This window comes from Xenopus laevis, chromosome 3L (assembly GCF_017654675.1).
Source record: "Xenopus laevis strain J_2021 chromosome 3L, Xenopus_laevis_v10.1, whole genome shotgun sequence".
NCBI classification, from domain to species: Eukaryota; Metazoa; Chordata; class Amphibia; order Anura; family Pipidae; genus Xenopus; species Xenopus laevis.
Window position 1 is genome coordinate 34179681 of NC_054375.1, and position 15207 is coordinate 34194887.

At 34.8% G+C, this 15207-nt stretch overlaps 2 protein-coding genes across 19 annotated transcripts in view; both read right to left on the reverse strand.

The window, feature by feature from the left end:
- Window positions 1–15207, reverse strand: part of pcdhga3.L (protocadherin gamma subfamily A, 3 L homeolog) — a 279136-nt gene that overhangs the window by 151741 nt on the left and 112188 nt on the right. For 2 of the 18 annotated variants that reach the window (XM_041584896.1, XM_041584892.1), the window contains exon 1: window positions 593–3193. The exons of the other annotated variants lie outside the window; for them this stretch is intronic. In XM_041584896.1, coding sequence (XP_041440830.1) covers window positions 593–3040 — 2448 coding nt within the window. In that variant the 5' untranslated portion in view covers window positions 3041–3193. Of the gene's footprint in view, window positions 1–592; window positions 3194–15207 lie in introns of those variants that run through there. 18 annotated transcript variants of the gene reach the window in all.
- LOC108710890 (protocadherin gamma-C5-like) lies at window positions 8592–11402 on the reverse strand. Its single transcript, XM_018252090.2, has one exon. It carries the CDS (start codon window positions 11131–11133, stop codon window positions 8653–8655), a length of 2481 nt encoding a protein of 826 aa, XP_018107579.1. The 5' UTR covers window positions 11134–11402; the 3' UTR covers window positions 8592–8652.

Consider the following 15207-nt stretch of genomic DNA (forward strand, 5'->3'; position numbering starts at 1 on the left):
CAAATTATATATATTTCTACGAACGGTCAGGTAAAGGATTCAGTCTAACACACCCTGATTTGCACAATTATCCTTGTATTGTATATATGAATGGAATATGTAAAGCAAGTCAAACTATTTGGAAAATAAAGATAAATAAGAAACAAATATTGTACAAATGAAGTTTAAATGCTTCTACGTAGTTTGTGTTGAATCCTTTTTTATATTCTACAGCATATACTGTACACATTACGTCAGTTAATCAGTGATACACATTTTTGCCATTTCTTACACTGTATGAGTATTCATATAGAAAGCTACTGTTAAACACTTTGGGACGCCAAAAAAAGAAAAAATACTGCAGTGGACATACTGTACATCAGCCAAAGTTGTTTAGCATCTAAGATTTCATAAATTACTATATATCATAGAAATCATACAAACAATATGATGTTACATATGAAAAGCTTTTCATTGCATAAATATTACACATATTAATTTATATCATCACGAAGAGTATCTCCCAAGACACACAATCATCAGAAAAAAAGATCTACCATATAAATTATCTTTCTCAGTATTACAAAATTAATGAATAAACAAAAACACTCACCTGTTGTGTGTCATTTAGACAGTTTGTGTCAACACACCCTTTATTTTCATTGACAGAGTCATTTAATTGAGGAAAAGGTTGTGCCTTCATTATGCTGACATTAGGTGTTTCTGCTGCTGTCTGAAAACAGTTTTGATAACATTGTCCCTGAAGATCCGTGGGAACCATCCGCACTTCCATGTATTTTAAGGTTCCATCTGTGTTCAGGTAAAGTGTTGGTTTATACTGATCTGCATACTGATCTGAATAGGATCTGCTTGTAAAACAGCAAACACTACTGTTGCCATAAGTTGCTTTGTTTAGACATTTGACTATTAATATTATGAAGGTAATAAGGGAAACTAAGCTTATAGCCACCAGAGAAACGATCAGATAAAGGGTCAGGTCTGAAGCAGGTTTCGAATTGGTAAGAAAATCCTGAGGTTTAGGGTTTTTTTCTTCAGTGTTCTCAATTACATTGACAAGTATGATGACTGTTGTTGATAAAGGGGGTTCCCCATGGTCACTGATTGAAGTGACAAGACGTTGCTCTTTATAATCTGTTTCTTGCAATTCTCTAATGGTTCTAATTTCCCCAGTGTGTGCAGATACTTTAAATAAAGTGGTATCGGTATCATCAACGAGACTAAAGAGTAACCAGGCATTGTGACCTGAATCTAAATCCACTGCTGAGAGCTTTGTGACTAAATAACCAGGGGAAGCAGAGTTTGGAATTCTTTCATCTATGATTAGCTCTCTTGTATATTTTGGGTATAATAGAGTTGGATAGTTATCATTAACATCTAATATAAATATAGACACAGTGGCATTGGAAAATAATTTTGGAGAGCCCGAGTCTTCTACTCTTACAGTAATTTTAAAAACCTGAATATTTTCATAGTCGAAGGCACGCTGGGAATAGACATTACCATTTTTAGGGTCAATATAAACAAATGAAGATACAGAAAAAACATCTATATTACTATTCACTATCGAATATGTTAATTCGGCATTAATTCCCTCATCTGAATCAAATGCAGAAACCGCACATAAAAAACTACCAGGTTCTTTATTTTCATGTAAAATAGCATCATAATTAGCTTGCAGGAAAAGTGGGGGATTATCATTAATGTCAGATATATTTAGGCTAAATGCAACGTGCGTCTGCAAAGTAGGGGAACCCAAATCCTTTGCAGTCATTTGGATGACATATTGAGAGATCTTCTCTCTGTCCAGCAATTGATCTGTGACCAACGAATAGTGATTTTTTAAAGGTTTTATTTTAAAAGGCAGATTTGGAGAAAGTGTTAATGTCACCTCTCCATTTTTCCCAGAATCTTTGTCTTTCACTGTAAAAAAAGCCACAGCAGTTTCTAATGCTGCATTTTCAGGGACATCAGTTGAAGTAGATGTCAGAATTATTTCAGGAGGATTATCATTTGCATCTTCAACCACCACTTGCAGTTGACATTGTCCTTCCATTTCTGGGACTCCTTTATCCTTAGCTCGAATTGATAGTTCATGAAAATGGGATTCTTCATAATCCACTATGCCTTTTATATAAATTTCCCCTGTTTGTGAATCTAAATAAAATAATTCCTTTGCAGACTCTGAGGTATGACTGTCAAAGTAATATTCTATTTCTCCATTTCGTCCTTCATCCAGATCTGTAGCATTTAATGTTGTTAATACTGTATTTAATTTGGGATTTTCTAATAGTTTTACCTTGACATTTGATTTCTCAAATACAGGAGGATTGTCATTGATATCCAAAACATTTACAGTAATGTGACAAGATCCTGATCTGGGTGGTTCACCGCCATCCAGAGCTGTTAAAATGAGCCTATGCTCTTCTTTTTCTTCTCTATCAAGAACTGTTTCTAATACCAGCTCAGGGATAAGAGTCCCATCCATTCGACTCTTCAAAGACAATGAAAAATAAGGGGTTGGACTTAATTTATACTGATTTATTCCATTTTTACCTACATCTGGATCATATGCAATTTCTAAAGGGAATCGAACACCAGGGTTTGTCAATAACTCTGTTATTTTTATGATGTGATCACTAACAGAAAAGATTGGAGAATTATCATTGATATCTATGATTTCAATTTCCAGACTATAAAGTTCCAAAGGATTTTCAGCAACAATCTCAATAGGTAATACACAAGTAGAGCTGGATCCACAAAGGCTCTCTCTGTCTATCCTTTCTTTTACTGTTAGATCTCCATTTGCTGGATTCAGAGAAAAATGCCCCCGACTTCTCTCAGATCCTAAATGCAGTCTCCTTTTTGAAATATCTGCTGGGTTTATTCCCAGAATCTGTGCTACATTTCCCACAACTGACCCTGGCTCCGTCTCTTCACCAACAGAAAAAGCAATCTGCCCAGAAACCCAGCCCCAGCTACAAAGGAGAAAGGAATACACTACTTGCCATTTCCAAGCCGTTGCAGAGCTTTGGATGTCCATATCTAAAGTCCTTTCTTTTGGATACCATCAGATATATTTGCTAGTGCAACCCCTCATGCATGTATTTCAGCTTATTCAGTTATTAAAAGGTAAATATCCCAGGTAAAGCTTTGAACATATCCAGTGAACGGCAGCAATTCTTTGTTGTCTGTGCAAAATGGGAGGCTGATTCAATGAGCCAGGAGGAGGAGATTGCTCATGTAGGAAATGAAGTGAAAGGATGACAAGCCCACCCTCTGCTGGCCAATATTGCTAACTTCATTTTGTAAATAAAATCGTGAATTTCTCTTAAATATTATATTATGGCCCTCAGCTACTGTGCCTATTTAATTACACAATCACATTGTTTATTTGGGTTAAAAAATAACAGTTCAAGTCTTTGATGTATAATAATAATAATAATAATAATAATAATACCAGTCATTATTATTTAGAACACTAACTTACACTAAATACATCCTTAGCCTGATTATTATATTTATATTATTATATTTATATGAAGGCCTACACAGACAATTGTGTTGCCTTCTCACAGGAGAAGGACAAAATACCATTCCCCTACTGTAGCTGCTACTATATTAGAGGCTTGTGCTGTACAGCAAAGATTGTTCTGGAATGCCAATAGGAGAAATATGGAACAATTACATCATCAGTACTATTTGTATTTCTATGGAGAAATCTATTTCCTGATACTCATGTTACTGTCGCTGCTCTATTTCTGGCAGATGTTCATATGCAAATGTTCTACGTTGACACAAGAATAGGAAAGCTTTTAAAGAAAATGAAAAAAATTATAAAATAAAAAAGGAAGGCCCATGTACAATTAGAGTAAGAGATTTGGCTGAATAATACCAATTAAATCATTATTAAATACATAAATATTTTAATTTTGAAACCCTGAATGTAATAAAATAATGAGCTCTTGTATTAAAATAAGACATATTTTTATGGTGTCACTTTCCATTTCATCTTCCATAGGTCTCAGAGAAAGCTGCTAACACAATATATATATTTATATATTCCACCCATAGACAAGAAGAACTAGAGCTTATAGGAATAAATATCACCCCTGTTTTACCATTTACAACAAATACAATCGTTGACTTACAGTATTGTGACACGATGGTTCACAATTGTATAGCAAAGTGTTTACTGTATAGCAAATTATTACATAGTTACAGTTACATAGTTAAATCGGTTTGAAAAAAGACAAAGTCCATCAAGTTCAACCCCTCCAAATGAAAACCCATCATCCATACACACACCCCTCCATACTTTCATATAAATTATATATACCCATATCTATACTAACTAAAAAGGTTTTGTTTTGCAACGACATTCCTTGCTTACAAGGGGAATATACTGACATGTATATTTATTAAGCATCATTTTAAGGACTTCCCATTTTGTTCTGTGTTTAACCCTGTGAAAAGCATTTCCCACTTAATATGTTGCAGAGATGCCCTTATACTGTCAAAGTTTGCACGTCTGAAATTTAGTGTTTTAGTTACTCCCTTATAGAATTGCGTCTGCAACAGAATCTCAAAGGAGACCATGTTATGATCACTATTCCCTAAATTCTCACCCACACAAATGTTAGAGATGAGTTCAGTATTATTAGCTATACAAGGTCCAAAAGAGAGTTATTCCTCGTAGGTTCTTGAACGAACTGGAATAAAAAGTTGTCATTCAGCATATTTACAAACCTACTAGCTTTTTCTGTCTTAGCAACCCCATTACCCCAGTCAATGTCTGGATAATTGAAGTCATCCATAGAAACAACTTGACCAGCTGTGAAGCCGCTTGTATCTGCAAGAGTAGCTGGGCTTCATATTTGACACTAATACGAGGTGGTTTATAGCATACACCAATGATAATTCTCTTTGTACCTTTTGCCCAGTCAAAATCTCTACCCAGAGGGATTCTACACCCTCACCAGTGCCAGCTATTGTTATTTCTTTAGAACATGGCTTTAATTCAGGCTTTACATACAAACACACTCCTCCACCCTTTTTAATCCCTCTGTCCCTCCTAAAAAGGTGTAACCTTTTAAATTCACAGTCACATGTTTTATCCCACCAGGTCTCAGTGATCCCAATTATATCATAATTTTTAGAGCATGCAATTAATTTTAGGTCTCCCAGTTTACCTGACAAGCTCCGTGCATTTGCCTATTACCATTACCTTCTCTGATCAATCAAAAAACAGGAAAATTACATTTGTTTATACTTGCAATACTCCTAATTTTTTAACGTGAATGTCATTTTAAGGTTGCAAAAGTACCATAATCCAGCTTTTTCCTACACACAATTCCCTTACAACAGAAAGTAGCTTGGTGTTTCAATTCAGATAAACAGACAGATCCAGTTTTAAAAAATCAATAAATAAATAAATACTTTTAAAATTACAGAACATCTCCCTAAACCCAGCCTGTAACTGAATTTGTGTGCATTCTTAAAACAAAAATACAACACTTAGGGGCAGATCAAAGGTCGAAGTAAAAATTAAAACAACTTAAATTAAAAAAATTTGAATTTTGATCTCATTATTGTGTATTTCGACTGGGAAATAGTCCAAATTTGATTCAAATTTGAAAAAAATTTGAAAATTAGTTTCGAAATTTATCATGTACTGTCTCTTTAAAAATTAGACTTCAACCATTCGCGATCTAAAACCTGCCAAATTGCTGGTTTAGCCTATGGGGAACCTCCTAGAAGCTATTTGGAGTCAATTGGTGGACATGGACCTATTTGATCGAAAACGGACATTTACTTTTGGTTGGTCTTTTTGAATTTGAATTTTGAATTTTTCAAATTCACAATTCGACTCTTGATAAATCTGCCCTTAATCTGTCAGAGGTACTTTATTGACACTGATCACTTCCAGTGAATCTCAGGAGGGTGACCTTGGAAGTCTAAACTATATCACACATGGAAAAACCAGAATTTCACTGTAAGTACAAAATCCGAAGCTTACAAAAAAACTACACCAAGCCGTGACAAAGATTCCAAAGTGAAGAAAAGTGGGTGCTAGGAGAATGTATAAATGTGATCATAAAGATCACTAGGAACAACTGCAAGCAGAGGCAGCAACACTGATATCCGATGGTTAGGTGCCATTGCTTGGCTTCACAGTGACTTGAAATTAAGGCAATATCTGAGAGTGTATAGAAGAATTACCCAATATATTTTTGTGTAGACTATCACATTCAACATAATGTAATACACTTAAAAATTTCAAAGCCATATACTTGGTTTGGGTTTATAGCAGAAGAATAGTAATTTGTGAAATGGCGAAATTTTGCGAAACTCATTGAAGTCAATGGGCGTTTTTACGCGCAACAAATAAATTCGCTCATCACTACAGAAGAACTTTCATTTTCATTGACTGATTCTTAAAGATGAGCAAAATGCTGTGGTTTCATGAAGCTAATATCAGGACTATCTATTGCTGGTTGGAGGCAAGTTTGATAACAATGTCCCTGGGGCTCTGCTGGAAGCATCGTTACTTCCATGCACTTCCATCTGTGTTCAGGTAAAGTGTTGGTTTATAATGGTCTGCATTCTGATTTGAATGGGTTCTGGTTATGAAACAACAGACACTGCTTCTGCTGTCATAGTTTTCTCTTTTCAAACATTTGACAAATAATATGGTGAATGTAACAAGGGAAACTAAGCTGATGGCCACAAGTGATATTATTAGATAAAGGGTTAATTCCGATGTAAACAAAAAATCCGGTAACTGTTAACTGATAAAGGTAGTTCTCAGTGGTAACTGATTACTATAACAATACGTCTTATCCTGTAACTCTCTAATGGTCCTTAGTTCTCCTTTACTTGTAGATACTTAAAATAAAGTTGAATCAGTATCTTTGATGAGGCTATATATAGCAGCCAAGCATTGAGACCAGAATCTAAATCCACTACAGATATTCTTGTGACTAAATAACCAAGAGAAGCAGACCAGAGTATACTAACTGTGCATTAACTCTCTCATCAGAATCAACTGCACTAACTGTGCACAAATGGCTACCAGGTTCATTATTTTATTTGATAAAAACTTCATAATGAGTTTGCACAAACATTGGAGTATTATCATTAATGTCAGAAACATTTAATGCAAATATACTTTGTGTCTGCAAAAGAGAACCCAAATCCATAGCAACGATTTGGATGGTATACTGGGAAATTTTCTCTCTGTCTAGAGGTCTATCTGTGACCAAAGCATATCTTTTCAGTGGCTTTATTTTGAATGGCAGATGAGGGGAAAGTATTAATTTCTCCTCTCCATTTTTCCCAGAATCTTTGTCCCTCATTGTAAAAAAAGCTACTGTCGTTTTTCAAGCTGCATTTTCAGGAATCTCTGCGGAAATGAATATCAGGTTTATTTCAGGGGGATTATCATTTTCATCTTTTATTTTCACCGAAAATAGGCAGCATCCTTCCAGTTATGAAACTCCTTTATCCTTTGCTGTGATTGATAGTTCATAAGAATTTGATGCGTCAAAATCCACTAATCCTTTAATGTAAATGTCCCCAGTTTGTGAATTTAAATGAAATAATTCCTTTGCAGACTCTGAATCAAAATAATATTCTATTTCTAAATTTGTGCTCGCATCCAAATCTGTGGCATTTAAGTTGGCATCTCTGGCATTCACATTTCAGAGCAATATTTAAAGGGACAGTATACCTTTTACAACATGAGTTTTGGACCTGGTCCGTAGTGTAACCATTATAGTATAATATAAAATATAAGATACAAACCATTCTTGCATGTGTAATTCACACAGTTTTATCAAAAGATCAACACCCCAACTTACTTTAACAATTAAACCATTCCCCAAATCTACCAAAGGTAACTGATCAAAACTTCACAGCCCACAAATTAGCCATTGCAACAAATTCAAAAAGAAATATTAAGTGTAAGTTGGTGTAAGTTAGCAGAGATTCAAAAAGGTAGACATTAATATGAGGTATAAATCTGGCATATACTTCCAATCATTTGGGCCCTTTGGCAGCTAATAGGAGACCAAAAGAATCATCTATAAGACATGCAACAAATTATATATATTTCTACGAACGGTCAGGTAAATGATTCAGTCTAACACACCCTGATTTGCACAATTATCATTGTACTGTATATATGAATGGAATATGTAAAGCAAGTCAAACTGTTTGGAAAATAAAAAGATAAATAAGAAACAAATATTGTACAATTGAAGTGTAAATGCTTCTACGTAGTTTGTGTTGAATCCTTTTTTGTATTCTACAGCATATACTGTACACATTACGTCAGTTAATCTGTAAAATTTATATGGGAAGTGATCCACATTTTTGACATTTTCTTACACTGTATGAGTATTCATATAGAAAGCTACTGTTAAACACTTTGGGACTCAAAAAAAAAAAATACTGCAGTGGACATACTGTACATCAGCCAAAGTTGTTTATCATCTAAGATTTCATAAATGACTGTATATCATAGAAATCATATGAAAAGTTATTCATTGCATAAATATTACACATATTAATTAATATCATCACGAAGAGTATCTCCCAAGACACACAATCATCAGAAAAAAAGATCTACCATATAAATTATCTTTCTCAGTATTACAAAATTAATGAATAAACAAAAACACTCACCTGTTGTGTGTCATTTAGACAGTTTGTGTCAACACACCCTTTATTTTCATTGACAGAGTCATTTAATTGAGGAAAATGTTGTGCCTTCATTATGCTGACATTAGGTGTTTCTGCTGCTGTCTGAAAACAGTTTTGATAACATTGTCCCTGAGGATCTGTGGGAACCATCCGCACTTCCATGTATTTTAAGGTTCCATCTGTGTTCAGGTAAAGTGTTGGTTTATACTGATCTGCATATTGATCTGAATAGGATCTGCTTGTAAAACAGCAAACACTACTGTTGCCATAAGTTGCGTTGTTTAGACATTTGACTATTAATATTATGAAGGTAATAAGGGAAACTAAGCTTATAGCCACCAGAGAAACGATCAGATAAAGGGTCAGGTCTGTAGCAGGTTTCGAATTGGTAAGAAAATCCTGAGGTTTAGGGTTTTTTTCTTCCGTGCTTTCAATTACATTGACAAGTATGATGACTGTTGTTGATAAAGGGGGTTCCCCATGGTCACTGATTGAAGTGACAAGACGTTGCTCTTTATAATCTGTTTCTTGCAATTCTCTAATGGTTCTAATTTCCCCAGTGTATGCAGATACTTTAAATAAAGTGGTATCGGTATCATCAACGAGACTAAAGAGTAACCAGGCATTGTGACCTGAATCTAAATCCACTGCTGAGAGCTTTGTGACTAAATAACCAGGGGAAGCAGAGTTTGGAATTCTTTCATCTATGATTAGCTCTCTTGTATATTTTGGGTATAATAGAGTTGGATAGTTATCATTAACATCCAATATAAATATAGACACAGTGGCATTGGAAAATAATTTTGGAGAGCCCGAGTCTTCTACTCTTACAGTAATTTTAAAAACCTGAATATTTTCATAGTCGAAGGCACGCTGGGAATAGACATTACCATTTTTAGGGTCAATATAAACAAGTGAAGATACAGAAAAAACATCTATATTACTATTCACTATAGAATATGTTAATTCGGCATTAACTCCCTCATCTGAATCAAATGCAGAAACCACACATAAAAAACTACCAGGTTCTTTATTTTCATGTAAAATAGCATCATAACTAGCTTGCAGGAAAAGTGGGGGATTATCATTAATGTCAGATATATTTAGGCTAAATGCAACGTGCGTCTGCAAAGTAGGGGAACCCAAATCCTTTGCAGTCATTTGGATAACATATTGAGAGATCTTCTCTCTGTCCAGCAATTGATCTGTGACCAACGAATAGTGATTTTTCAAAGGTTTTATTTTAAAAGGCAGATTTGGAGAAAGTGTTAATGTCACCTCTCCATTTTTCCCAGAATCTTTGTCTTTCACTGTAAAAAAAGCCACCGCAGTTTCTAATGCTGCATTTTCAGGGACATCAGTTGAAGTAGATGTCAGAATTATTTCAGGAGGATTATCATTTGCATCTTCAACCTCTACTTGAAGTAAACATTGTCCTTCCATTTTAGGAACTCCTTTATCCTTAGCTCGAATTGATAGTTCATGAAAATTTGATTCTTCATAATCCAATATGCCTTTAATATAAATTTCCCCTGTTTGTGAATTTAAATAAAATAATTCCTTTGCAGACTCTGAGGTATGGCTGTCAAAGTAATATTCTATTTCTCCATTTCTTCCCTCATCCAGATCTGTAGCATTTAATGTTGTTAATACTGTATTTAATTTGGGATTTTCTAGTAGTTTTATCTTATAATTTGATTTCTCAAATACTGGAGGGTTGTCATTGATATCCAAAACATTTACTGTAATGTGACAAGATCCTGATCTGGGAGGTTCACCACCATCCAGAGCTGTTAAAACGAGTCTATGCTCTCCTTTTTCTTCTCTATCAAGAACTGTTTCTAATACCAGCTCAGGGATAAGAGTCCCATCCTTTCGATTCTTCACAGACAATGAAAAATGTGGGGTTGGATTTATTTTATACTGGCTAATGCCATTTTTTCCAACATCTGGATCATATGCAATCTCTAAAGGAAATCGAACACCAGGGCTTGATAGTAACTCTGTTATATTTATAATGTGCTCACTAACAGAGAAGGTTGGTGAATTATCATTTATATCTATTATTTCAATTTCCAGACTATAAAGTTCCAATGGATTTTCAGCAACAATTTCAATAGGTAATACACAAGCAGAGCTGGATCCACAAAGGCTCTCTCTGTCTATCCTTTCTTTCACTGTTAGATCTCCATTTGCTGGATTTAGAGCAAAATGTTTCCTATTTCTCTCAGACCCTAAATGCAGTCTCCTTTTAGATATATCTACCAGGTTTATCCCTAAAACCTGAGCTACATTTCCCACAAGCGATCCTTGCTCCGTCTCTTCACCAACAGAAAATATAATCTGCCCAGAAACCCAGCCCCAGCTACAAAGGAGAAAGGAATACACTACTTGCCATTTCCAAGCCGTTGCAGAGCTTTGGATGTCCATATCTTAAGTCCTTTCTTTTGGATACCATCAGATATATTTGCTAGTGCAACCCCTCATGCATGTATTTCAGTTTGCAGTTATTAAAAGGTAAATATTCCAATTAAAGCTTTGAAAATATCCACTGAACGGCAGCAATTCTTTGTTGTCTGTGCAAAATGGGAGGCTGATTCAATGAGCCAGGAGGAGGAGATTGCTCATGTAGGAAATGAAGTGAAAGGATGACAAGTCCACCCTCTGCTGGCCAATACTGCTAACTTCATTTCGTGAAAAAAATCATGAATTTCTCTTAAATATTATATTATTGCCCTCAGCTGCTGTGCCTATTTAGTTACAAAATTACATTGTTTATTTGGGTTAAAAAAAGACCAGTTATTATTATTTAGAACAATACCTTCCTGAAGAAAATACATCTTTAACCTGAATATTATATTGCTATGAAGACCTACACAATTTTGTTGCCTTTTCACAGAAGAAGGTCAAAATACCATTCCCCTACTGTAGCTGCTGCTCATGCCTATGAATGGGACGTGTGCCTAAAATAGAGACTGGTGCTGTACAGATTGTTCTGGAATGCCAATAGGAGAACTATGGAACAAGTAGCTCTATTTCTGGCAGTTGTCTATTTGCAAATATTCTGTTTATACAAGAATATGAAAGCTTTTGTATAAAATGAAAAAAATAAATGAAAATAAAAAAGGAAGGCCCAGGTGCATTTAATACACAGTTGTCTTAAGGGGTCTTTTTCTACATTAAGTAAAAGAAGTAAGATATAAGAGATTTGGCTAAAGAATACCAATCAGATCATTATTAAATACATAAATATTTTCATTTTAAACTCTGAATGTCATAAAATAATGAGCTTTTGTATTAAAATAAGACATATTTTTGTGGTGTAACTTTACATTTCATCCTCTATAGGTCTCAGAGAAAGCTACTAACGCAATATATTTAACAACTACAGAGCAGATGAGCCTTTATATATATATATATATATATATATGTACATAGACAAGGTGCACACCATAGACAGTTGTTTCACCTGGGTGCCTGAGCTAAGTAATAACACAAGCAATGCAGAAAGGTTGCCAATGGGTTGCACTGTTTGATTCCTGACGAAGGGGTGGATCGAAATGTTGAGCAAAATAAACCTTTGGAAAATTGATTCAGCAAGTCCTGTGAGTGCCACTCTTCTGAATTGCTTATATATATAAATAGACACAATTTCCTTATAACAGAAAGTAGCTTGGTGTTTTAATGCAGAAGAGAAATAGACAGATTCAGTTTTAAAAAAATCAATACATAAATACTTTTAAAATTACAGAACATCTTCCTAAACCTGTAACTGAATTTGTGTGTATTCTAATAACAAAAAAACAACACATAAAATGTGTCAGAGGTACTTTAGTGAAACTGATCACTTCCAGTGAATCTCTGTAGGGTAGTCTTAGAAGTCAAACATGGAAAAACCAGAATGGACAAAATCCAAAGCTTACAAAAAAACACACCAAGCCCTGACAAAGATTACATAGTGAAGAAAAGTGCGTGCTGGGAGAATGTATAATTGTGATCATAAAGATTACTGGGAACAACTGCAAGCAGAGGCAGCAACACTGATAACCAATAGTTAGGTGCCATTGCTTGGCTTAACAGTGAATTGAAATTAAGACAATATCTGAGTGTATAGAAGAATTAACCAGTATATTTTTGTGTAGATTACAACATTCAACATACTACAATACACTTTAAAATTTCAAAGCCATATATTCTCACTTTGTTTGGGTTTATATCAGAAGAATAGTGATGAGCAACATGGGGAAATTTTGCGAAACTCATTGAAGTCAATAGGTGTTTTTACTCAAGACTACAGAAGGACATGAATTTTCATTGAATGGTTCCTAAAAATTAGCAAAATGCTGTGGTTTCATGAAGCTGATATCAGGACTATCTATTGTTAGTTGGAGGCAAGTTTGATAACAATGTCCCTGGGCTCTGCTGGAAGCATTGTCAGTTCCATGCACTTTAACGTTCCATCTGTGTTCAGGTAAAGTGTTGGTTTATATTGTATTCTGCATTGCATTCTGATTTTTATGGGTTCTGGTTATGAAACAACAGATACTGCTGCTGCTGTCATAGTTTTCTCTTTTCAAATGTTTGACAAATAATATGATGAATGTAACAAGGGAAACTAAGCTGATGGCCACAAGTGATATTATTAGATAAAGGGTTAATTCCGATGTAAAAAAAATCACAACATTTGAGGATTTCTTCAACATAATATAGTATATTTAAAAATACGGTGACCGTTGTTGATAAAGGTAGTTCTCAGTGGTAACTGATTACTACAACAATACGTTGTTCTTTCTTATCTGTCTCCTGTAACTCTCTAATAGTCCTTAGTTCTCCATTACTTGCAGATACTTGAAATAAAGTAGAATCAGTATCTTTGATAAGGCTATTTATAGCAGCCAAGCATTGAGACCAGAATCTAAATCCACTACAGATATTCTTGTGACTAAATCTCCATTTGCCTGGTTTATAGCAAAATATCTCCTGCTTCCATCAGAACCTAAATACAGTCTTCATTTCAAGATATCTGCCAGATGTAGCCCCAGATCTTGAGATGTATTTCCAACAACAGATCCTGGTTCTAACTCATCAACAATATAATAATGAATCTGCCCAGAGACCGAGCATCAGCTACATAGAAAAAAGGAATATTCTGTACTATTTGCCATTTCCAAGCCTTTCAAAAGCTTAGGATGTCCATATCTGTAGTCCTTCCTGTGATATTATGCAGTAAATTTCCTACTCTTCTCGTATTTTTGATTCTAGTTTTTAAGATTTAGTGGTTCTACAGTAAGAATGGATGACAGGTCTGCCTCTTTCAACTATTATTTCAAAAAACTCTCTCTGCAATTAAAACTACAAATCTTATATTCTTATAAACTTTTTATCCTTTTATTTGCATTGGGTACAAAGTTATTTTTTTGAATATGATATACACAACATGACCATCATACTGTTAGAAAGTAGTTATTTTCATAGTATAATATGTGTAAATTCCAGCTGTTTTATTGCTCATGCAAAATATCTAGCCATTAATTTGACTGGCTGAATATTGCTTAATGCACACCAATTAAAGGAATGCAATTTTATTAACACATTTTGACTAATCGAATTTCAAATTTATGGTAGTTTAAAAAAACTCACATGAATTTGAAATTTGACCCTTGATAAATGTGTGTTCCAAGGGATTCCACTAATATCACCTACCCACTTGAGCCCTCACAAACTAGTGGAAGTCACCTAGGAAACTTCACCACATTACAATCTCTTTGGTTTGATCAAAGCTTCTTTTACTAGCTCACACTGCCTATCTCACAACTACTAGGGTGTGCTATAACAGGAGTTACCTGTGATCTCAAAGCCCTTATTCAAAGGGGTCACTTTCTCAAATTCACTAAGGTATCAGGCCTAGCTTTACCTTTGGGTCTAGCTTTTACTTTCTAAGGCCTCCTGCTTCAGGTGCTCCACCTAATTCCCTAATTTCATAGAGTTGATTCAAGAAACAGTACCATGTGGTCAGGTTGTCATTTTGCTCGTATTTTCAGCACTTGAAGTGCTGTAAAGTCTATTGAACAAAATACATTTTGATGAATTACCATGGCTGTGAGATTATCAGGATCTGACTGCAGGGACTGGGAAACATGTTGATTAAGAAAAAAATCCAATGGCAAGATATCTCAAGGATTATGCTATATCAGAAACAAATATCAGGCACAGGTCATGGCAGCAAGTGATTGGGATAGTAAGAAACATACCAGGAATCAATTACTTAAATATCAAAATATTTTATTTAAACTTTGGTGAGGAAGTAGCCACAACTGCACTGCCTCGCCAGTGCAGTGATATTGGCACCCTCGCAGGCATACTGGCATTATTAAATTGTTGTTTTCAGTGATCAGCACAAATTGAAAAAGCATCAGATTAAATGTCCTGCCCACAGCTGCTTTCCAATCATTTCAATAAAAATATGCTGCTGACCATATGCAACCATGTTTTTAATGAGCCTCT

Coding starts and splice junctions, on each gene's coding strand:
- LOC108710890 (XM_018252090.2), bottom strand. CDS start 11,133: ATGGACATCCAAAGCTCTGCAACGGCTTGGAAATGGCAAGTAGTGTAT.